The 26,566-nt window shown below is 31.2% G+C and overlaps 1 protein-coding gene across 1 annotated transcript in view; it reads right to left on the bottom strand.

The window, feature by feature from the left end:
* Positions 1-26,566, bottom strand: part of LOC130451193 (uncharacterized) — a 65,604-nt gene that overhangs the window by 16,418 nt on the left and 22,620 nt on the right. The window contains exon 4 of the mRNA XM_056790043.1: positions 6,088-7,464. Within this exon, the coding sequence (XP_056646021.1) occupies positions 6,088-7,464 (1,377 nt within the window). The remainder of the gene's footprint in view (positions 1-6,087; positions 7,465-26,566) is intronic.

Here is a 26,566-nt window from a genome sequence, read left to right on the forward strand (position 1 = left end):
ATCAGTTTTAGAGAGCATTTGAATTGATTAAATCCAAAATTTTGATCTTCAGTTCATTAAACGAAAATTACGGGAACAAAGGATGCCATCTTATTATGTAAATCGAAGTTTTTCCAATGATATTTAGGTGTGTACTTTTAAAAAAGTTGAAATTTAGCTTGCATCAAAATGGCGGATAAGTAGAAAATTTGAAGTAAATACTTCTTAATTTTTAGAATAAATACTTTGATCTTTGTAAGCTTTAAAGAAGTGTGCTAATAATGTATAACCTATTTTCAATATTCTACTATTATTTCGTATCTATAGAAGCCTATACCACATATCGAAAAATTGCAAATTTAGTGATTTATCAAATTTATCAACACCTCTGTATTATGAATTGGCGACAGAGTAATCTCGGTTTTGTAGTATAAATCAGCAGAAATCTGAACCAGGTGCGATTGAAGGTCAACGTCATTTGTGAAAGTTTGACTATAAAAAGAATTTTTCAAACTTCGAAATAAATGGTACTCAGATGGTGCCGAATCAGGGCTGTATGAGAAATGTAGCATCACTTCCCACCCAAGCTCCAATAGTTTCCTACGAGCTGTCAAAGATGTGTGATGTCTTGCATTATCATAGTGGAATACATACCTTTCCGATTTGACAATTCTAGAAGATTGCTTCATTCAGTCTCATCAATTGTTGACAGTAACTATCAGAATTGATCGTTTGGTTCCTTAGAGGCAGCTCAAAAAACAAAACACCTTTGTAATCCCACCAAACTGACAGCATGAGGTATTTTTGTTGTTTTCCAGCTTTCGATCTGGTTTGTGCTGGTTAGGTTTGCTCCATGATCGTTTTCGAACTATGTTACTGTACAGGACCCATTTTTTATCACCAGTGAGGATTCTTTTCTATAAAGGGTCAGTTTTATTTCGTTTAAGGAGCATATCGCAAATTCTTTGTGCCTGTTCGCAAATAGTTATATGACGATCCTCTTCAATTACGACTTTGATTTGGTCATCATCGACTTTGGTATCTGCACTTCATTTAAAATGAACCCATAATAAATAGCTTTAATAAAAATCACGCACTAGTTCCTTCTAAAGTTACGTCAATGTGACCAGTTACACGTGACAATCGATGAAGTACAGCATTAACATAAGTTATTCAAAAAATAAAACAAGGCTCTCTATTAGTAAAAAGCGAAAGTACTTAATTGCCAACCAGTCAATAACGTTAACTGTATGTTAAAGAAGTTAATCATATCTTTTATATAAGCTAATATTCAGCCAAAAATAGCCAAAAATAGCCAAGAAATAGTCAATTTTTATTTTTTTTAACATTGTTATAACAAAAATACTAAAGTAACTTCGATAGAGTCCTATTACAACTAGTTAAAATACCTAAGACTCCAGAATTTTATAGGCAATCTACACGGTCAGTAGGATAAGTTGTGAGATATGCTCGTTGGGGTTGAGTTTTTATAAAGGGTTAGATTGATTTCGATGCCCCTTATGATTATTTTCCTCTACAGAACTTGGGTTGGAATATTTTTTAAACGTGGTTGTCTCGCTCGTGATTTTGTGTGTTATCCCTGTTGGTATCTTCTATATAGTGTAATTTGGTTTTTAACGCTATAATGGTATGTATCAAACATTATCGAGAGGCAAGAACAGCCGTGGCTGTATATTTCATCGGCCATTTGGCTGATAAACGGATTCACCAGATTTTGGAAAAGTCGCAGACAACACCAAGGAAGTTGTCGTTAAGTTACAATATATATATATATATATATATATATATATATATATATATATATATATATACGGATATATTATAAAATATATCATAAAAATGATGATCCTAAAATATCTGGAAGATGTGTAGATGAATATACTAAAGCTGTTATTTAATGTACAAAATATTATCAACAGATTTATCGTTTTGTTTATTTCTATTTCTATTTCATTCCAAATATTCTATAGCCATCCCATGACTTTCTCTTTTTTTGTGATCAGAAGAGGAGAAACAGTTTGAATTTTCATCGTTTTTTCCTAAATATCGGATCTGTTCTATCATTACTATCAATATTCTGATCTATTTTTCTTTCGAAAGAATTCTGTAAAATGTTACCAGCTACTTTTAATACTTTCGATATCGTTTATTGTCTCACAATGACTTCCGGAATTATTCAGCTAGTGAAAGCTAATTGTAGGTGTATTGTCCTTTAACATGTTCAAATATATCGTTGATATTTACATAACAGATTAAATGTATCCAAAAAAATATCCCCTATACACTAGAGTAAAAGATTAAAGAATATAAGGGTTGCTACTTAAGTTTGGAGATATGACAACACTGAATGGAATATGTCAAATCTGACATCGCCATCATAAATATTTACATTTCTAATGGTGAACGTACTCAAAACGTGTTATCATACAAGTGCTATTTGAGCTTTTTACAGATACTTGAAAGATTTATCCTGGTCAAAAAATGGAATGAAATTGCGAATATTTCCTTTCGATGATTTCCAATAAATTTCGATGTGGATTAAACCAACAGCAGTGTGCCGACTATTAATCATGAAGCGCCATCTTGAGCCACCGTGTTTCGCGGGTTTTCCGAATTCAATCGTGGTCGCACTTCGCTACACGTTGTATTTCGTGAAGGTCCTTCAAAATGGGCTGTTATGCCAGAAAACATCGATGCTGTACGTAAACTGATATTTCAAGATCGTCATGTGACATACCATGACATTTGGGCATACATGGGCATTAGTTCTACTCGCATACACTCAATAATGCATGAAAAAAATTTTGAAAAAATTCAACCGCCGTGCGACGAATAATGTATCTATGCGTATGAATCCGAAACTAAAAAACAATCGACTGTTTGGGTCTCTAAAGACGAGTCAAATACAGCAAAAGTCGTTCGCGTTTCGAAGGAAATGATCGCCTGTTTTTTGTCGTCACCCTTGCATTTGAGCACGTAGAACGGCCAATTCTAAATGGTACAACAGCATTTATTTGCCAGAAGTATTCGGAAAAATCAGGGAAACCAATCGCAGAAGACAAATCATTCTACACCACGACATCTATTGATTATGTTGTGAAGCTTTGCCAGTTAAGCTATCCTAGAGACACGTACATTTATATTTTAGTCACTTACCTAAGAGGCTCACCGAGAAATACTACCATCCATCTTAACTTAGAGAGACATTATGAGATTAATAAGAAAATGGAGAAAGAAGGAAATAATGGAAAGGGAATCCTATTCAGTGAATAATTTTCAGCAATCGAAAAAATAATTAGGTTAGTGCTCGGACGCTAATCAGATTAAGATCTAATGGTTACAAAACACATAGTTTAAAAATTTCATAGAAAGCATCCCACGCTTTTATAATAGTCACATTAATTTTGATATCACTAATTTGATTCTTATGTTAAGAATTATTTTTTACTTTTTAGTTTGAATATTGCTTAAAGCGCTTTTAGATTTTTTCAACTATAATTTGTGTTATACTGTTATTTATTATTTTGACATATTTTATATAATTCTAAAACTAATTCATCAATATGACCTAAATCAGTAAACACGATAAGAAGGCATCAAATAGATGACTCACTGATACATGGTATACCTTATGTTATTGAAATAAAAATTATTATTTAAAACGATTGTAATAGGTGCCAAACGTGTCGGGAATTATGTGGCGGTGGATAAAAATCCTCTGTAGACATAGCTCGTCGGTAGAATAATTGGCTTACACGTTTTTTTGTAACATATGTGGCGATTTAAAAGTAATCGACGAAATATTGTTTTCTTTAGTTGTGGGAAACTCATAAAATGAATCAACACTATGTTAGGCAAATATCATATCATCTGGGTTCACCAAATAATAAGTATGTGCCTTTTGTAGACCCAAAAATGTCCTTTTGCCTCAACTTCACATTAAACTTGGACTAATGAAAAACTTTGTGAAGGCTATAAATGAAGGAGGTGAGAGATTTAAATACCGATGACATGTCTTTTCCAAGCCAAATAACATGAAGTGAAGGAGGGTATTTTTATTGGGCAACAAGTTAGAATGTTGCTGGGCGATATTATTTTTTGGAAAAGTTTATCACGCAAAAACTTGGAGCATGGAATTTACTAAATGAACTCTTAGATTTCTATGAATCGCTTAGCTGCCGTATGTCATTTACAAATCATTTTTTCCTTTTCTATATTATTATATATTTATATATATATTCATATTTATATATTTATATATTTCCTATATATTATTTTTTTCTGAAAATTCAGGAGCTGTCAGTAAGGAGATATTAGAACAGTACCCATGGCGATGAAATCCATCCATGGTGGGTGATTACTGCCAATTTTGGAAGAGTCCCCATAAAAGAAAAAAAATAAGCTTTATGTTATTGCAGGAAAAATTTTGTTGTCTACCAGTGTAATATGACAATGTACACTGACTGAATACTAGAGCAGTTATTGAGACAATTTTAAGAAGCTGGGCCTCCTTAAAAACGAATACATAGCCTTGTAGAATTTTGTAAACACTGTCCCTAAATTGATGAATAATGTGCGATGTTGAGGTCGAATTCATTTTCGCTAAGTAAAAGTTGAAGTTTTGAATTAATAACAAAAATTGTCTATGAAATGAAACCTGGGAAATAGTTCTTAAATATATAAGGAAGAATGAGGGCGGTTAATACGTTTTACAATTAACATAAGGATACTCGAAAATCTTAAACGATTCACGTGGGAGACTTGAACATTTTAATAATAAGTACTTCTAAGTGCTATGTCAAGCCGCAGATTTTGAGCTAACGCCTTATCCTCCCATATAAAAGGCGGGTTGATAAACCATACGGAGTCTCGGTGCAATAACAGATCTATATTTTTTGCGTTTAATTACTTTCACACTTAAGTTCTAATAAAACAAACTACTAACTTGTTAGAACTATCCGTATAAAACTAGTACAAAAATTTAAGATTCAACAACAACTTACTCCACTTAAAAACTTATGGCGAGATGACTTATGGCATGATACACATATCATCCCTCCTTTATGGCATATGTACCAACATTATTATACGTAGTCTATATATTATGAAAACTATGATACATATAGTGAATAATTTTTTTTATATTTATAAGTTTTAAACAAGTTATTTGAAATTCTCATCGAATGAGAAAAAGGATGAGTATTAGAAATAATTCCAGGAGTTGAATCAGTTGCTGATGGTGATCTCATTGAATTGAACACTATAAAAAAGAGTTAGAAGAAGACCAATGTGAAAAATTATTCAATACAATCTTTAGCTTATATCATTTTAAAAATTAGACTATTGAAAATAGCTCTCTAGCTAACTTGCATACAAGTGTAAAAAGTGATTCTTTTTCGCGCGAACTTGAAAATTAACACTGATATTTGTTATACAGTTAAATTTATTGAAATGTCAATTTTGTGCATTTCAGTTATATTTAATAATATTGAGCGATTTCTCAAAAATATTTTTAAATCATAAAACATTTGTTGACTTATTAAAAACAACAGCAATACCATCTTTCGTTTAATATCCTATTTTTGTTTGTTTTTTCATCTAATGATAATACATAAAATTTGTATCAAGACATTTTTCTAATTCGATAGTTCTGTACAACTATTCTATAAAAATAGAAATCAAACCTTCGATGGTGCTGTCTTACAATAACAACAATCAACTTGTATACTTAAATTAAACCATCCTGTATACATTAATATTATATGTAAAAAATTGCGATGCTTATCAACGGTTCCAAGCTTTTTGAAAAAAATTTACTCCAAATTACAGGCTTTCTATGAATACTATTACTGGGTTAAGTATTTTTTAGACTGCATTAACAAAAAACTGAGATATTGTACACTTTGGCAATTTGCTTCTTTTTTCGAGTTTTTGAAAAACTAAGACAAGAAATACCATCTGTTCTGTTATCATTTGTTATCATCAAATGCAAATTATATCGTTTCTTCATAATGGAAATGATTTATAAAAATCAAATTTAATGTTGTTTATCCTACAAAAATTGTAGTAATAAGAATTATTACTTACTGATTTGCAGGATTTCTTTAGAGGTCGTTTTAAAATTCTTCGTTGTCACTATTTCACTAGGTTTCTCTGGTTGTGGTCTATTTTCCGTAATTCTTGTATTTCGGTCTAAAATAATGCTCGACTTTTTAGCGATTACAACTGGATCCGGTAGTGCAGGCTCTTTTATTCCGTTTTGATCGTTAACAATGTCAGTAGTTTGCATTTCTTGCTTTCTCCTTATCACAGGAGAACCGATTTTTAAATCTTTTCCACTTCTACATTTTGCAGAGGCTAAAATATTCTTTCGGTTTATAGCTTCGACACTAGAAGGTTTCAATAATCGATTTTGAGCGCTTTTCTCATCTTCCTCTAATTTCTTTGAATAAGAGTTCATGTCACAGGATCTCGTTGGTGATGATGGTGGAGAATATCTAGAATTATAACTAGACTGGCTGGAACTTACGGCTGAATCGTTGTCACTTTCGTCTTCAATTCTACTATTCAATTTTTGCGAAGAATCACTGTTTGTCTTACCATATTTTTTCAAGGAACTTACGTAATCAAAACTGCAGTCTGATCGAGTCGGTGAAGAAATACTTTCCAATGATTTGGGAGGATTTAAATCGTCTTCTTGTACTTTACTTCCTTTAGGACTAACTTTATCACAATATTTAGGAAAATCATCGTTATGCGCGTAAGCACTATTTTCACTTTTACTAATACTTGTATTATAAATTTGCAGACTTTTTCTCTTAAAAGCTGGTGAATATTTAGGAAGATTACTTGGTATATTTGACTGCCAAGTTGGAAACGTAACTGAAGTTCTAGAAAAATCACTGTCATTTGTTAAAATGGTTTCAGTACTGCTAAAGTGGTTGGTTAATTTTGGCACCGGAAGGTACAATGCAGGTGTCTGACTTTTTATTTCTGGAATATTTACATTCGATGAAAAATCACTTTCAGCTGCTTCAGGAATGACTAGTCCCTTAAGTTTTGAGAGACCTTTTTTTCTATGCTCAAACATTTGATTGAGTTTTGTATTCTTTTGCTGGGCTAAAGCCGACACATCTATTAAACTTTGCGATCTTGTATGTAACGGTGAAGGTTCGTGCAAAAAGTCGGCGAATTTCAAATTCTCAGAAGATTCGTACATTTTCGGCCGAAGATCTGTACTTGAGGTACTAACAGACTGACTTATAATCAAGTTATTTTGTTCTGGATATTCTTTGCTTTTCGTTTGTTCCGTGAAATCTTCATCAAAAGCACTTATATTAATATCTACTTCTTTGTAGTAGTGCCTAGAAGTTGCAGAGTGATCTTCTATGAAATCTGGAAACTCATGTCCATCTGGTGGCTGCCTGGAGTCACTTGGTAGAGTTGCCATACTTCCATTTGGTTCTGAAATTGAAAATAATATTTAGTGAACAACACAAAGAACTTGCATCTCACTGAACACATGTACAAACTGTGGCAAATCAATCATTGATTAGAAATTATTATATTTATGACATATATTTTGTTTTTTTTTGATAAGATAATTCAGATAGATAAGTAGATTTCACGCATACATCCGATTTCATTTTCTTGCAAAACATAAATTGTATGGGTAAGATAATTTCACTCCTATTTCCAAATACTGCAAATCTCTATTTAAAAGATGGCTATTAAACTGTGGAATATCTTAAAGTTTAGATTTCTTAATTATCGTAAAAGTTATACTCATTGAAAAGTTCATAGTATAAGAAATGTTCAGCTCAGAAATTGGAAATTTAGCGTAAAATGTCTATGCCAATTGAGCAAATTGGTGAGAATCTAACAACGAATACTTTTTTTAAAGACCATTCATATAGATTTGACTTTTTATTAAAACAAAATTGCTTATATACAAGCTTAATTTGAAGTATGTACTATTGCCAATAGTTAATTATTTTCGGGACATCATGTATATTATAAAATATAAACGACAAACAAAAAAGCCATAAAAACCACGCCTATATAAATCTTTGAATCACCTTCACCTTTTAAAAGTAAGTGGAGAATCATTAAATAAATAAAATGGTGTTTGTGGTCTATAAATGGCTACATAATATTTTATTACGACATGAGTCAAAAATAATGATTATTGAACTGAAGTATAAACGTTGTCAATATTCATTATGTTTTTAATGTTTAAAATATAATATTATCATTAATCCCATCATTAATAATGGATTAAATCTTATCTAATAAACGCCATCTATCACGGTTTGATCTGGTCACGTTTAAAAATACCTCAACAAATAAACGATTATGCAGAAAATATTCCACTTCATTTCACACCAAATAAATCATATGTGTCACTGATAAAAATTGGGGTGCACACCTTCTTATAATAAAAACTCTGTGATTACTCATAGTAAGTTGTGTGGTTAGTATGATTCTACAGAAGGTTTTATGGATTTATTTTGCATTATAACAGACCAAACGACAAGCTGGAATAATAGAAACCCAAACAACAAAAGATGAAATAAGTACAAGAGAAATCCAACAGAAAATACTGAACTAAAATTAAGAAAGGCACCATGAATAGGCCAAATCACGATAAACGTGGTAATAGCCGTAGATTGGCAAATAGGAATAATTGTATCGATATACAAGGGTACATACTAAAGGATACATAAAAAACTGGAACAACTATGGAGGAATCACATTACTAAGAAGAGTTAATAAGATATAAACGAGAATAATAGAAAACGGATTGAGAGACGAAATAAAAAGAAGCGTAGAAAATGCATAACAAAGATTTAGACGAAACAGAGGAGCAACAAATACAAACTTCATAATTCATGAAATAGCTGAAAAATCAATAATACATGACTGGGAGATATACAACTGTATTTTAAAGATCTTGAAAGAGCACTCGACGAGTCAATAGAAATGACATTTGGAAAATGATAGAATACAGAGGAATAGAAAACGAAGTAAGATCTTAGTGTTAGATGAATGAATGGGAAGTAAAGTCAACATTGGAAAATAGAAGATATTGAGATTTAAAAACACTATTTATGCAGATGACAGTAATCATGATAACAGACGAGAAAACTTTTTTCGTTAATCGAAAAAACTGGAGCAGCTGGAAGATCATTCAACAAAATTAAAATACTGTTTATAGTAAAAAGTAGCCATATCCATATTAACAAATAGATCAGAAGCATGGACCCTTACACCAAAACAAATAACCAAAATACAGAGTACGGAGACGACATTTTTAAGAAAAATAGAATGTACCAATTAAGATGATTTGGTCACGTCATGAGAATGGAAGAAGAACTATAATTAATAAGAAGATATATGAAGCACAAGCTTACAAAAACGAGAAAGGAAAACCTAGAAGGAGCTGGACAGAAGGGTGGTAGTGAAAAAGGGAAAAATAAGATGGCAGAACATGAAACAAAAACCGCAGGATAGGAAGCAAGATCTTACAAAACCAATAGAGCAAGTTCGAGGGGAAAATGGAGAAAATAAATACAAATGGCAAGGGAAAACCGAGGAGTAAGATGTCATAAAATGAAATAAAAAACGTAGGATAGGAAAAGATGGAAGCGGCTGTGAAAAAGGGAACTCACGTAATGACTCAATTCCAACAAGACTTGCACCCGAAAAAGACGAAAGGCATTAGGATAAGCCTAAGCTATTTTGTAGTGTAACTAGTATTTCAAATAAAAAATTTGAACTGAAATTTTATTGGATACGTGAAACACAATTCTATTGAAATGACTCTCAGTAATGTAATTTCAACTTATTGGTTCTCAATTTATATATCCTTTTATATTACGTTTGTACCAATAAATCACACATGCTATTGTTTTTATTACCTAACTTTACATACAATTGTATATGCATTACGTATTGAAGTTAATTTTGAAAGTAAGTTTGCTTTGTTTCTTTCACGAGTAAGTATCCAGTTGAATTGATAATAATAAATTTTATATCATTAACGATAAGAAGTGAAAAAAAATTCGTTATATTTATTCTGATTGGTTGGAAAAATAAACATTAGTTAGAAAAAAGTGACAGCCATTTAAGTGAAGCTACTTTTGTTATTTCCAAAACAGTGGATTCAAAACAATATCGTATATTAACTTATCATTGTTTCTTGATAAAGAACTTAATGTACAAGCTCAGCAATGGCTTAAAAAGTGTTATCCGGACTCTGCTCTATGGAAAAAAACCATTTGTTATTTGTTTGCTGAATTTAACCATGATCTACAGACACAGATGATGGTAAACGTCCTGGTCGTCCAAGTAACATGTTTACTCCAGAAAACATCAAAAAAGTCCACAAATTAGTAAATTGAAATTTCGTGAGATAGCTGAGGCCGTAATGATAGAACAATTATGCATGTACATTTGATCATGAGAGAGCTTTTTTCGAAATGGATCCGTGTTTACTCACAGTCGATCAAAAACAACGGGTTGATGAGTCAGAGCAGTGTTTGGCCATGTTTACACGTAACAAATAAGATTTTTTGTGTCGATATGTGACAATGGATGAAATATAGATCTATCACTTCACTTCGGAATCAAAACCATCATCATCTGAGTTGAATCGTTTGAATGCAAAAATTAGTAAACCACTGTTCCACAAAGACAATGCACCGATTTACAAGTCGATGGCAACGATGGTTAAATTGAACGAATTACATGATACTTCGATAGAACCAGAATCAATTTAAAAAATAAATTGGACAATGTAAAGAAAATTCCTCAATTGAAAACAAAATTTTTATGAAACTGGTAAAGGAGAACACCTTGCCCCTCTCTAATTTCTTATTATTACTGCGATATATAGGAGGTCATTGGGTAAGTGACAGATTGTTCAGATTAGTCATGTGAATACTTGCGACAGAAAATTCAACATCATCTTCGTAATGGAATTAAGGCAACTGCAGCAAATAGATTTGAAATAACCAAAGCCTGCATTAGCAATAACTATTGGTAATAATGTTGGTAAAACCTTATCGTGGTGTTACATTAGAAGTGCTTATCTTCATTTTAGCAAAACCAAAACTCTTTATTCAAGGTATCATATTAAAAACGTGAGAAAATGGAAAATCTTTGTTGGAATTCTCAGTTTCATATTAAAATAATGCTCAAACTATCCTCCGCCAATGGTAACTATTAAACAAAAGTTTTTCTATAAAATGCTTAATATCAAGCTCAAGTTTGCACATGAAAATTATAGTGCTTATTCTAATTAATTAGGGTAGCTGAAGTCAGCTTTTTTAATCAAAATCAAAATATTGGGAACAAAATATACATTTATTTTAAGTAATTGTTGCAAATTAGAAAGGATTTAAGGGAAGTATTCAAATTCAAATCATAATAGTATAGACAGGTTGTGGATTTACTCAAAAACAAAAATAAGAAAGTGAAAAAACGAATGTAAATATCCTTAAAAAATTCTGCTAAAGGTGCTAAATATTTAATTTTGTTCTCCTGGTTGATTCTTAATTAAATGACTTCATAGTAAAATTTTACAAACATAAAACACATCACTTTTTGCCAAAATATAAATATTTGGTTACCTCAGCCGATTTTTTACAGTCGAAAGTTGGTGGCTTCACAGGTTTCAAACGGTTCTAGACGTTCCTTAATTTTAAAAATACACCCAAAATTTAAAACTGTACATAATGAACATGACGCTGATTCGCTAGTAAACATAATCTTATTTGATCAACGATTTTCACTTAGTTATAATGTATCATATACTTGTATGAAATTTGTAGAGAAATATATACAGAGCCACATTTGACACGGCTTTGGTGGGTGAGACCACCAAATTTGAATAAAAATATATACAGTTACTTTACTACGACATTTTAAAATACGAAATAGATCAAGACAAACATATGAATGAATGAATCGGTGTTTCTATGATCAACTTTCGAACTTATTGAACAGAGACAAAACATTCAATAAGAAAACTGAGTGTCGATTAGACCAGAAAGTTAATCACCAGTTCTTACCATGGAGTTTTTAAATGAGAAAATGATTCCCTATATTCTGCTAAATTTTAGTTTTCTTGCACCCAGCCGACTGTTTTTTGCATAAACACTCAAGAGCACTTATAAATTCTATCAGCTTTTCATTGAGAGAGAGAAGTCATTTTCAGGCGATTTGCAACTACAAACTACATTAGAAAAGTGAGGTTATGTTTTTGACGATCATCGCGTAAAAAGTTTGTTAACTTCGACGTGAAGAGCGCGTACAAGCGTGATCATTGTATGCGTTATCACAGTTTTTCAACAAGACATTTATGAATGTCTGAACAGCGTCATGGTCGGGTTCATTCTGTGTACCGCTTCAACAATGCTGTCAATTTTGTTTGGGACATCTATAGAGAATTATTATAAAAAAATTTAGTGAGCGAAAAAATCTAAATGATTTCAAATATACATGATATTATGTTTGAAGCTGGCACAATTCAATTTCCAAATATTTATCTTGTGTCTATTTTGTTGCTGACCTATAGACAGAATAGCAAACTCCATCAAATTCCAACTTAGATATTTTAAAAATCTGTGAAGATAGCAAAATGTGAAATTGAGAAATGGCTGGAAGAACATCAAATAAATAGGCAACAAAATGTGTTGTATTATATTTACGTAAGTACTGAGGAGATTTTAATTATTAAGTCTTTAATAATGTTCGATATTCATCATTAAATGTAAACTTCAAATATCTCTGGCGATTTACTCGATTTTACTGCTTACTAAAGTGATTGTGCTCAAATATGACCTTAATTCCTTCATAATTAGAATTTGTGATTCTGTAGAAAATTAATCATATTTTCTTAAATCTATTTTACATTTTAGCGAGAAACGTCTATGGTTTATAATTATTTCCTACATGATTCTTTGATCTCGTGCTTCCATTGGAACAAGAACAGACTATACTTCATTTTTTTCGAACTACAGAGCAAGTTCATAGGAAATGACTGTTCCAAATCCATTAACTATGTTAACATACTAAAACGCAAATAGTTTCTTTGTTAAAATTACAGCGATAAGTAGGTGAAACAATACTTTCTTTGTATCGCGATATTTCTCACCTTCCTAGTTTCAATTGGGTTTTTTGAAGGTATTTAAATCACAGTTACCTTGTCTGCATTGCTATTAGTAATATAATGTATTTTCTACACTAATTCGAAGAAAACACATCAGAATATTCTGGAATGTGGTATCATACAAATTGTTACCGAGTGAACAAAATACAAATTTCGTACCATTTACAATTCGTTCGAATTTTTGCCAACAGTATCGAACCTCTTGCGTCTCCGCATACTATCTCGTGGCTGATGTCATTGAACATGTTCGCATTTCCTGGAGCAGTACTGGAATATATATGTCGGACTTGTCTTCAATGCATTCGTCTCTTTGTAACCGTCAACGGAACTAGTCTCCTTTGATACTCATTTTTGATTTGAGAATAAAATGAAAAACTCAAGGAGCTACGTCGGGATTGTGAAGAGGCTGGAGAAGTTGTGAGACTTGGTACTTTGTTAAATATTGCTGCACAAGTTTCGATTCATAACCGCTTATCCAAAGCTGAAGCTGCGTCACTTAATCAACGACTAAGTATTCTTCATTTTTCTTGTGATTTATTGGTGTACAACACTTCCATAATAAAACAAACCAGTAAATGTTGTCTTTACTTTTTTGTCTTGGAAATTCAAATGCTTTCACAGTATTGAGACTTTGTATCTGGATCATATTATTTGGACAAACTTCGTGTATCAGTCAAACCAGCAACATTGGGCGAAAAATTTATTGTTAAAGAAAAAGTTTATTCATTTTGTCAACATTTAGTTTAGGATTATGTCACTTTTTTAAGTATAATTTATTAAGAAACAATGTTTCTTCACTTTAGAAAGGGTATGAAATTTGTAGAAGGAGGACATGTTTAAACAATTCCGGTAGTTGGGTTTTTCAATGGTGAATCATTTATTATGGCATTGGTCAACTAAATGTCGTAATACTTAAATGTATTTTGTGTTGACTAAACTGAACGTGATGTGCATTTTTATATAATCAATGTGCATATTACGGTTATTTAACGATATTTATAGATTATGATACATTTCTTTTTCAGATATATCGCAATGTTTAAATTGTAAAAATTTCGCTAATTAAATCATGAAACTATTAACAGTTATGTTATTATCATTTACCGTTTCTGTGAAACTTAGTATAAGTGTAAAATATGAATCATTTCTAATAAGATAAAATAATTACAACATATTTTTTTTTATAAAGAATCATGAATCTTTCATTAATAATTAGAGCATTGCTCATATTATAACAATAAGATTATGATAATGATTTAAAATATATTATTATTATTTACATTTATAATATATTATATTTATAATATAATATAATTTATTTTCTATTCACAAAGAAGCGACGAATGTCGATTGTATGCAGGATTTTCCTAGCGTAAATTTAATTAAGATCAAGAATAACATTTGATATTTCTAAACAGCTGTCAAATAAGCAGCTCTTTATCAGCTGTAGAGCGTTGAATGAAGAAATAAATATGAATAATTTATTTGCAAAAATTACTGTTTTTATTGTAAGCACAAATAGATATATTCTGCAGAAAACCACAGCATCCAAGTTTTTGTGATGAAACAATATAGTCATTAAATCTATTTCAACTCATATTCTAATGGGTGGCGACAATCAGTGGCAAGTTGGAGCCTGCTTTGACTTGATTTTCAATATTTAATCGTATTTGCATTGTTCGTTCTGGAATAGGGACCATAAACAAGTTGAAAAAAGTGTCAAACAAGCTCACGAAAAAGAGAAAAATCTATCATTGATAATATATTAGTAACTTTGTTGCAAGTCGTATGAGTTTATTAAGAACGTAGAGCAGAGAAATAAATTTGAAAAATTGTCCAAAATCTTTCTTCTTCATCGTGCCAAAAGTCGTCGTGATAAACCAGTTTTTAGCTGTCCACATCCGTGTTATTGACTACTACGCAACTTCTGTCTCTTCCAGAAAAAAAGTTTTCTGAGAAGCGAAACGTTTCGTGAAAACCCCAACACAGAAAATCATTTCGAAGTAAGCCTTATAAAAATGCTACTAGTCATGGAATCAACGTTGGAGTGACACAACAAATGAAGCCATTCCGAAATAAGGCTTATAGAAATCCTTCCAGTTATGGAGTCAACGTTATGGTGACACAGCATTTGGAGCTATTTCGTAATAAAACTTGTAGAAGTGCTCCTAGTCATGGATTCAACGTTGGGGTAGAACACCTAGTGAGGTTATTCCGAAATAAAGTTGTAGAAATGCTACCCGTCACAGATTAAACGTTCGAGTGAATCTATAATTAACCAAGAAAAGTACTTTGACGAAAAATAATTGTTACCTTATGTTACATTCTTATTTTGTTGATAATAAAATAATTTATCGTATTTTCCCTCGCACCTCATAACTCATTTATTAATCTCAAAAATTCTTAATGAATTGAGGATAACTTAATAAATTTATATAAAAAGTTGTGATTATAATTAAAGCAGAATGTATTAAGAGTTTCATATTTAAATATTTAGAATAAATTATTTTTACATAAATAATTATTTATGATAGAAGTTTTTATGAGATTAATATCGATATTCCAAGCATTGAATTATTTCTCAATTTTTTTAATTTTTGGATTTGCATGAATTTTTCAACCACCATAATATATCAATGATTATTGTATAACAATTAATGATATTTTATTAATATATTCTAATTTCCTGAATGTATTTTTTACTTATTAATATATTAATTGAATATATTCATAGTCGTTAAAAATTAGCTAATCATTGACATACCTATATAGCATTTAACTATTATAAAATAAATGCAAATATATTTTTCTCTAATTATAACAAAATTTAATTGGGAAATAGTGAAAAATGCGTTGAGTTGCTTTTGATTTCCTTGGACGTCAAGTGATAAATAATCGAATTTCACAGTTTTCACGAAATCAAATAAATATTTTAACGCTTTTGATCAAAATTCTTTGTGTCGGAACCAGGTGCTTCAAGTAAATAATAAAAAAATCTTACCACAACAATTCGGTATTCTATCCAGAAGACATTGTAAATCATACCCAATATGTTATTATATGAATATTTTAATTCACAATTATCTATTTTACCGAACACTAGATTTAAGATCTTACTCGATTCGCGTAAACCAATACACTGCAAATATAGTTCTTGTTCTTCCTACGGTCGTCGAGTTCGGTTCGATTTAACTTTTCACGGCGGTTTACCCAGTGCAACGCGGTTCGGCAGCTATTATTTAACAAAATTGCACAAATTATAATTATTGTTAATTACTTTTTATTCACTTTCTTCGAGATGCTTTTTTTGACAATTGTCGTGGATTTGTGATAGAAGTTTGCACAAGTATAAGAGACTAACTGAATTGGAGATTGGAGGTGGGGAAATGGCAAGCACACAGCACAAGCATCAGGTCACTGGACGTTGAGTCAAGGGCATCAGGCTTGCTATGGTATGGATTGTCGATCACATTGTAACTGCATTTTAACTTGTTCAATGGCAGCAGCAAATCTTTGGTTAAAAGGATATAGAACGTTTATCTAGTATACAGGAGGAGTTGATAAGGCGCGAAAAAAAACTAATCCGGAAGTAAACAGTTACTCTCACGCTTTCATAATTTTATGCATAAAAATTCTGTATTAATCGGATAGTATATCGGAAGTAACTAATCAGTCTCATTAATTTATTTATAAATAAATAATAGTAAAAAATATTGAAATGAAATACGAGTAGATGTTTAATCTTATTTAATTCTTTTTTAAATATTAGTTGTGGTAATCTTGCCTCTTTAATTTAACTTTCATATTTTTCGGTTCATAATTTCTATAATTTCACTTTACATACAGGCAGTTATAAATTTTACTTTTTTTATCTCTTCAAAAATACTTTTCTATTCCCTATCATAAGAATGTCCGTCTTCAAGTATTCTCATGATACTAATGATTCCATTTCGTAATTTTCGTGGCTTTATATTTATTTTCAGAGCTTTTGGTACCACTATTAGGTTTTTTTTATTCTCATAATTTTTTGGCATCAATTTTTCCCTCTGTCCTGAGATTTATTTGTTTTACCTGGTCTAGCTATATTTGTCAAGATTGCTTTATGTATTTGTGGTGAATTATAAACTATCATCAGTTACCTGATGATATCACCTTATTTTCTCTCTCTTTGAGTGCCTTCAGGTTTGCATTTCATCTTTTTCCAAATTTGTTTTACCTTGTTGGAATTTCCATTACTATTTTTGATATATATTTTTCCAATTTCAATAATTAAATTTCTCCAATGGCATATTACCCGATAAAGTAAAAGCATGAACCGTTAAAAACCTTACCCATCATTTAAAATTATTTCCTTGAGTGAGATTTATCTAAATTCATCATCTCTCAGTTCTGCACACGTATTCCTTACATCACAGAAATTGTTCTAGATTTAAATCTGGTGAGATGGTCGAATAGATTATTTTTAATTGGATCCACGGGAATCAATATTTTTTTCAACTATTTTCTACAATCTATCACAGTTTATTGAAAAATAGTAAGAATTTAAAGATATCCTTTTTATTTGAGATTTAAGCATTTTATAGTAATGATTATAACATGCTTAACTCTTAAAAATAACAATGGATTTAAAACAAATTCGTGTGTTAATTTATCATTGCTGCTTGATGAAAAAAATATTGTACAAGCTCAGCAGTGGCTTCAAATGTTGTTATTGGTTTGCTGAATTAAAACATATGTCGTATAGATACCGAAGATGGTAAACCTTCTGGTCGTGGAATTGAGGTGGTTACTCCAGAAAACATAAAAAAAGTCCGCGAATGAGTTATATCTAAATGGAAATTGCACGAGATAGCTGAGGCTGTAAAGGTATTAGAAGGCAGTGTGTTTACAATTATGCAGGAAAATTTGTCCATGAGAAAGCATATTTCAATCGCGTTTACCAACGGTTCATCAAAAACAACAACGTGTTGATGATTCAGAGCAGTGTTTGGTCATGTATATACGTATCTGATTTTTTGCACCGATGTAGCAATGGATGAAACATGGATCCATCACTTCACTCCGGAATCAAAGTAATCATCATGGATTGCAGTGAACCACAACAGTCAGCTGGGAAGGTTATGGCTTCAGTGTTTTGGGGATGAGCATGGAATATTGTTCATTGACTATCTCCAAAAGGGAGAGACAATCAATAGCGAAAACTACATAGAGTTGTTGGATGGTTTGAATGCAAAAATCATGGAAAAACGGCCTCATCTGTAGTAGGAAAAATCAAATCAGTTTTTCACCAAGACAATGCATCGATTCACAAGTCGATGGCAATCATGGTTAAAATGAACGAATTACACTTCGAATTGCTTCCTCGTCTACCGTATAGTCCATATCTGGCCCACAGTGACTAGTGACTATAATGAAGAAGCAATTGTTGAAACTGAAGGTTATTTCGATGCAAAAGACAAATCCTTCTACAAGCACGGCATCGAGAAACGTTGGAATGATTGTATTGCTCTTGAAGGATATTACATTGATGGATAAAATCGATTTTTGGCAAAAAATTTGTTTTTCTTAGTTAGTCACATGACATGGTTTAATTTAAGTAATAGATTATCATAAAATGAGATGGTGGCAATGAGATTAATATCATGCATACCTTAATTCTTTTCGTTTAGTTTGAACATATATCTTTTCATTAGGTGAAAAATACAGGGCGGCATTGAAATAGAATGTTTTATTTTTAATTTAAATTAGGTCAGGTTTATTTACATTTTTATCTCGAAAATAACGTCAATTGTCATAACATGTTTAACAACTTCACTTCCACACCCACACCGTATACTTGCTTTATTTCGTGACCTTTAAATTAATTAGCTGTGACAGGGTCGTCGAAACATAAAAGCGAATAAGCACATTGATTAATGATTCTACATTACTTCTTATGATTTCCTACAAATATGTTTTAAGAGACATGAACTATAGTGAAAGGACATATATTTTAAAAAAATTATATTCCTCACTTTGTTTTTTTTCTGTAACAGAACCATATGTTTCAAAATAAAATATGTTTTGGTGATACTTTTGAAAGATTGTATTCAAATTTATTGACTAATATAACGTTATATTTTTACTATTCAAACGGCACGTAGGAACTTACTGTCAGCAATATTGCTTTGAATTTCAAAACATCTGTGAAAAGGGATGTAGCCATATATATCTTTCCTAAATTAAGATGTTTCTTATCTATTATTATAATGGTACATGACTTTATGACAGTGAAATATTATATTAATATCACTTTTTATATAAATTTAGTACCACATCACGTATAATCAGTATTTTCTCTAGTTGCACAAGGTTTCCATGATTAATTCAAGTGGTTATTTAGAGTTCAATTTCTTGCTTTGGTCATGTTTAAATACTGTTCTTATTATTTGTGTCAACTAAACTGAGCCTGACGATGAACACACTTAACACTCCCAACATTATTATTATAAAGGGGTCATCCATAAATTACGTAAGACTTTTTCGACGAATTTTCGACCCCTCCCCTCTCTCCTGTAAGGTATCGTAAGATTTTCTGCGACCCCTACCCCCCACCCTTATCTTACATAATTTTTATACATAGTGAAGATGTTATATTTTATAAATTTATTTCATTGTAGTAGGTTTAAGAATCACGTAATTTCTATATAAACCAAATGTATATATTGTATATGATTAAATATTCTTAGTTTTTTATCTAATAAGGAATGAAAGCACGAAGACCTAGTCGATAAATTTAGCAAATTTTTTAGATAATTGCAATTAAAAAAAAAATTAACTTTACGTAAGATGGACTTTAACACCCCCACCCCCCTTTGTAAGAAATCGTAAGAAAACATTGAACCCCCCCTAATAAAAGTCTTACGTAATTATTGGATGACCCCAAAGAAGCCCAATACAAATATCATCAACAGTTACTTATTATTTAGAAAAAATATTAATGTATTTTTATGATTCTTAACTCTGAAAATGATACATTTCACCTTAATTTATATTCAATTTTCATAACAATACAATCGATTTATTTAAACACGTGACTTAAATGAAATTCCGGTGTTTGTTTACTACTGACTTAACGCATGTTGCGTTTTGTTATAGCGAAGAGCCTCTCACTTGTTATAAAGCAAAGCACATCATTAATTTTATGTAAAACAAGATAATATTATGATTTATTTATTGAATAGGTTCCACATATTATTCTGTGAACGTGTTGGTAATTGTTATGATTAAATCATTCATTGCTCAACAGATTAACAATAAAATATATTATTCGGAATATTATGTGCTTTAATTATGAAAATAAGCATAATATTACGGGTGTTTGATAACTAGGCAAGTGGTGATCTAGAAATGAAAGAAAAGAGTAGCAAAACAAAGTATGAATTTAAAGATTAATGAGAATACTGAAAACAAAAGGCTGTTGCCAAGTTCAAAATAAAATATCAGACACGCACTATATCGATGGAAACGGTTACTGAAAGGTAGGCAACATTTTATTCACAAACTAAATAATATAAAGTCGGACATTGTAGAATGGAAGATATTAAAATATCATAGATACTACATGCAACTGACATGGTAATAATGACAGAAGATGAGAAAGCCTTGAGCTCAAATTTAAAAATATACAATGATATTCTACAGATAATGATAGTCGATGTCGATGATAATAAGCCCAAAGAAGAAGACAAATAAGATTAAATTAGAGGAATCAAATATAGAGCAGGTCAAAAGCTTCAAATACCTTGGCATGGTACTAACACAAGATGGAAGAATGAAAAAAGAGATAAGCGAGAGAACTGGAACAGCTTATTATTATTAAGATTATTTAATGCAATTTCTAGCCGAAAAGGATATCCCAAAACAAATAAAAACAGAAATATGAAAAAAATAGCCATACCCATATTAACATTAGGTTTTGAGACATGGGCATTCAGACAGAAAAAAAGTAAAATACAAAGTACAGAAATGAGGACAAAATAAGGAATAATACTCTAATAGAAAATTTGAATTTACAACCAATTCAAAACAAAACAGAAGAAGGACAATTGAGATGGTTTGGCCATGTGAGAAGAATTATTAAAAAGGAGGATATATGAAACACGAACACGAAAATCGAGAAATAAGATGGCTGGAAATTAAACAAAACACAGGACAGGACACAGGATAGGAGAGAATGGAAACCTTTGTCTACATGATAACGCAAATCTTTACTCTTTTCGAATGTTCTAGAGTTTGTCTTAAGAGAACTTAAGAGAATATTGACTGAAAGCAGCGCATGAGAAGAGAAAAGTTGACAATAGTCAGAATTTATAAAAATGATAGTTACCAGAGATTTGATACATACAGGTTGATACATCTTCTCCGGTTATAGTTTGCCAGAAGAGTCTTTGCCTACCTCAGCCCCTGTAGGTTGTCCCAGTAATTGGATTTGTCCCTATGTACCTTCTTATCCAATACTTTTCCTATTATTCTGTAGCTGATACCACAGAAAGGCTTAGTTCCTAAGAAGGGTTTGCTTTAGCGAGTGTTATCTCATGGTTCAATACAGAAAAGGCAACATTCTACGAAGATAGTTAAAGACTCAAATTACTAGTCGTAACAAATGCCTCGAAAATCACCAAATATGGTTCGAAACATAATGTAAGAGTGGTGGATTCTGGTGAAATGATTTTTTCATTGAATCAGTTCCGATAACCAAGTTCAGAGACTGAAGGTAAACAGTTTAACAGATGTTGAATAAATTGTCGTGTTATGTTTTCAATTTTCGGTTTTTTCTAATGAAATGTCTATTCTGTTATGTGTCAAGGTTGTTGCAGTTAATATTTCCAAAAATAATGAAATATATCTACCATAGCCACGGCAGACAAATGGGTGAAAATATTTTAATATGGAAATGATCAATATAAACATTCCCTATTGATGTATTGTGATTTAGAAAAAAAGGTATTTATTTCTTTATGAATAAATGACCTGCTTCTGAGAAAAAAAATTAAATTTCAAATACGAGAAATGTTCTAGTAACAGAATGCTTTACTGTAACGAAATATTGAATCGGCAAAGGGAAGATGAAGAAACGAATACGAAATAGTATGATAACGATGAAACCTAATAAAAGCTGGAAACGGCTAGTATGAAATTAGGGTGGATAATTCAGTAATAAAGCTTTATTATATCAACTAATCATACTTACTACGAACACCCTATACATACGTAGAATAACCTTCATCTCTTTAATATTATTTTAAGTTTAAACTAGTTTTAAAGAATCCCTTGCTGTAGTCCGACCTTCCTGAGACCGGTTTCAATAGATTTAGATCAACCTTGATTTATCTAATACTTCCACTTCCAAAGAGGCATTAGTTAATTGGATCCCAGAATATGATGACCTATCACAAGGTACCCTACATTATTAGACAAAGCACAGTTATTTATCTATCTTAGATTCTATTTTTTGAGTTCGTGTTTTGTTGAAAATCTAGTAGAGTGTCTAGTAAGGAAAATGAATGAAAAAAAAACTAATTATTATATGAAAAATGTTTTGTAGTAATTACTTGGATTCGGAAATCCATAGAGAAACCCCAACTTTCCATCAAGTTAATTAAAATAATTTATGACCAGATCTAAAATGTTGAAAATTAAATGTTGCTTTTAATTTTAACCTATCCAACTGACGTTTAAAAAAAGTAATCATTAAACTTCAAACTTCTCTTTTGAGAAGACAAAATCTAAGATTTTGTCATAATTAAATGCATATACACAAGAGCCTCAATAAACGTATGTACTTTATGGAGAAGCTCTTATTTTAGAGAAGATAGGGACATTTTTATGTGAGATATAGTATGTTTTTTAGGAATGGCCCTGACAGGAAAAATTTGCTTCTCCAAGGCTGGGGTTGGGGTTATTTTTGGTGTTTGGATGGCACAGTGTGTACGTTCGCTTTATATCGCGCATGAATTAGTTTGAAATAATAATAAAATCCAATATTCATCTGGTAAAAGACTTTACCAGGTTAATATGAGGTTTCTCACTTTTTAGGTACATTTTCTTGAATGAATCTAAAATCAGTTCATTTATTCAAGAAAATATCTCTTTCACTAAGTAATGTATTTTTTGTCTAAAAAATATTTCAGTTTGTAATATAACAATTTAATTTGGCATTTTCATACTGTTCATTCAAATAGCTTTGAAACTTTCAAATGAAGATTACCTTATGTTATATTTCAATCGTAACCTGGAAATAATTAACGGTAACTCGTAATTATGAAGTTCTAGTATTTCTAGTTTACTAAAATGTTTTTGAATTGCTCAAAAATTTATTTTTAATCTTACTCTATGTGCTGATGTGTCCAAATGCGTAACTTTTCCAATTAGGTGCCTTTGCATACTTATGACATGGTGCTTATTATCTAAGGAGAGAATATCGGTCTCAAGTGGAATCAGTGTATCCAATGGTCTCGACTTTTTTAAATCGATTTATCACAACTGTACAGTTGTCAGAAAACTTATTTTGTTTGAATCAATTAAGAAAAAATTGTGAACTCGCTTTTACATAGTTTCAAGATCATTTTGGATTGTATGAGAAATAGATTAATTTTTTTATTAGAAAAACTGAAACAACAGTGAGTTGCTACCATAAAAATATCGATTATTAAATGAAATGTTTTTATATGGTTTTGCATTACGCGAGAAAGTAAAAATGCCTTGACAAGTAAATTCCTGAATCCTGATTGAAAGGAAACACAGGTCCGGTTGTTTAACTTTTTTGGCATACAAACGGTATACTTTCTGCGGATGGATAATTTCTATATCACAAAGGAATTAATTGAATTTGGATAGATAGTATGAAATTATGTAAAACTGTGTTCGTTGGTTTTATTTCATTTGTATTTATTACACATTGCTACTTATTTTGATGTAAATTAGATGTTTCTAAATGTTTCAAAATGTTTTAATAAAGACTTAAAGAAAAGTCGAAACTTCAATTTTTATCTATCTTTTAAAGATTATTAAAAAATTTAATTTGATTGCTTGATTTTAGTGTTTGACAGCCATCTAATAAGATGTCAATAGTCCGAAAAGTGAACTCGAGAATTGTCATTCGTCTACATTGTTGGAGATATTTGACAGTAAAGGAAAAATAATATCGAAGGAAGGGTCCTGCGGACCCAGAATGGCAATAGAGCATGAGTAACGACGATTACTATCCCTTAGAGAGCGCATAGAAAAGTCAGTAGCCAGTAGTCTAGGTTCAACATATACTAACACATCTGCTGGCTATATATACTCTCACAAAATGTAATCCTATTCGAAGCATGCCTAAACCTGTAGTTGAATATGAACTCTTTTTCTCCGGTTCATACTTAAGCATATGTGGTTATGTTCCTGGTATTTTTGAATAATTTCAATACTTTCGTTATTGCTGAAGTGAATTTCGTCCTTCATAAATAGCTACAAAACTGAACCAGGGGTGAAGAGTCCGGATATTTTGATGGTTATGGAATGGAAGCACCATAAGCGATCCGAAGATAAAAGTGGATATTTAAATGTTCTCGAATATCCATAAATTTGTATAGAGGCGCTAATTCAGCTTGATAGGAGGTAGTCTACGAGCCTGTGAACGGCAACTTGTATGTATTTGACCAGACCTAAGTTTTTGTGTATTGAGGACCTTATACCTACCGTACATGGTGGACGCGACTAGCGTTTAGATAAGACAGGTATCGATTCTTAACCAATTATAAATCCATTTGACCACGTCTGCCGACAGAAAATTTGGATATATCATTATTATTATCAAATAATAATAACGACAGACCATTATCGCGCAGTCTACTTGGTGGTACTACTTTGGGTAGTAGCTGAGATTTCATTATTTGTTGCTGTACTCGTATATACGCAATGTAGACGGCTGCCGTGATCAATATAAGTTTTTAAAACTACGAAAACTAAAATTTATCAATGGCACAATGCAAATTATGCTACGTAGAAGACGAAAACTTTATCCACATTTTCTCAGAGTGTGAGAGACACGGAACTCCAGAGCAGAAAAAGGGTCTCAATAGATCTTTTGATATCCTGAACTGTACTGTATTTGTTTGTTCTATTACTTTGCACATATTGTACAATCTGTATTTATTTGTTTGTTTTCCATATGTCCGTATCATCATAATCTTTTTGATTCAATTTTGTCTACTGTATCCTTATTTTCTAATATCTTCTTAATTTCATGATTAATAAGTTCTCGATTATTTCCAACTTTCACTGGTCCATGAATTTTTCTAATTATTCTCCTCTCATATATTCTTAATTGTTCTTCGTCCATATTTGATAGTCTCATAGTTCTTACTGGTTTTATCGCAGTCTTGTTTACTCTCTATTTATTTGTTGGGATAATTCTCTTACTCCGAATTATGATTTTGTACTTACTATATACCCTACATCCCGCATGAATTCTTTGTCTTGTCTCATTCTTTGTCATTTTTGTTGCTTATCATTATTCCTAAATACTCATAGGAGTCGACTCCTCCGAAGCTGATGTCATTTATCTTAACTGTTTCTGGTTTGCGAACTTTGCTACTATTTATTTTAATTTATTAATGATACTACCATCGGTATTACATGTCCGTATCCATTGCAATGTTGAATAATGCCGTTGAGAGTCCATCACTTTGCCTTACCCCAGCATTTATATGAAATTCCTCAAATGTTCCTTTTTTGTTATGACTTTTTCTTTAGAACTTAGCATAGTATCAACTTTTGGGGTACTTTCAGTTTTTCCATGTCCTCATTTTCAGTTTAATTAAACTATTGTCCTTCTTGTATATATTTCTTTTGTGAATTTAATTTAAAATAATAAAAAATTAGCAGACGCCATACAACGTATATAAAACATTTTTATTTATTCCAAAATATAGTAAAGAGCCCGAATAAAAAATAATTACTTATAATATTTGCAGCAATATTTTGTTTTGTCTTGTATCAGTAAACAAAATATTTAGGATTACGAGGGTTGCTACTTAAGTTTTGAGATATGGTGAATATGTCAAATTAGACATTGCCACTATGAAGTTAGACATTTTTAATGGTTACTCAGAATGTACGAGTGCTATTTGATACTTGAAAGATTCACCTTTTCGTGCGATGATTTTCAATGATTTTTGATTTGGATTAAACCAACAGTAGTGTGTGCCGATCAACTTAGATTTTTGACTTTTGGTGATGAAGAACCATTCCGTGCCATTGTGTTTCGCTGGTTTTTCGAATTCAATCGTGGTCGCACTCCGCTACAGGATAAATTTCGTGAAGATCGTCCAAAATGGGCTGTTATGTCAGAAAACATCGATGCTGTAC

This window comes from Diorhabda sublineata, chromosome X (genome assembly GCF_026230105.1).
Source record: "Diorhabda sublineata isolate icDioSubl1.1 chromosome X, icDioSubl1.1, whole genome shotgun sequence".
NCBI lineage: Eukaryota > Metazoa > Arthropoda > Insecta > Coleoptera > Chrysomelidae > Diorhabda > Diorhabda sublineata.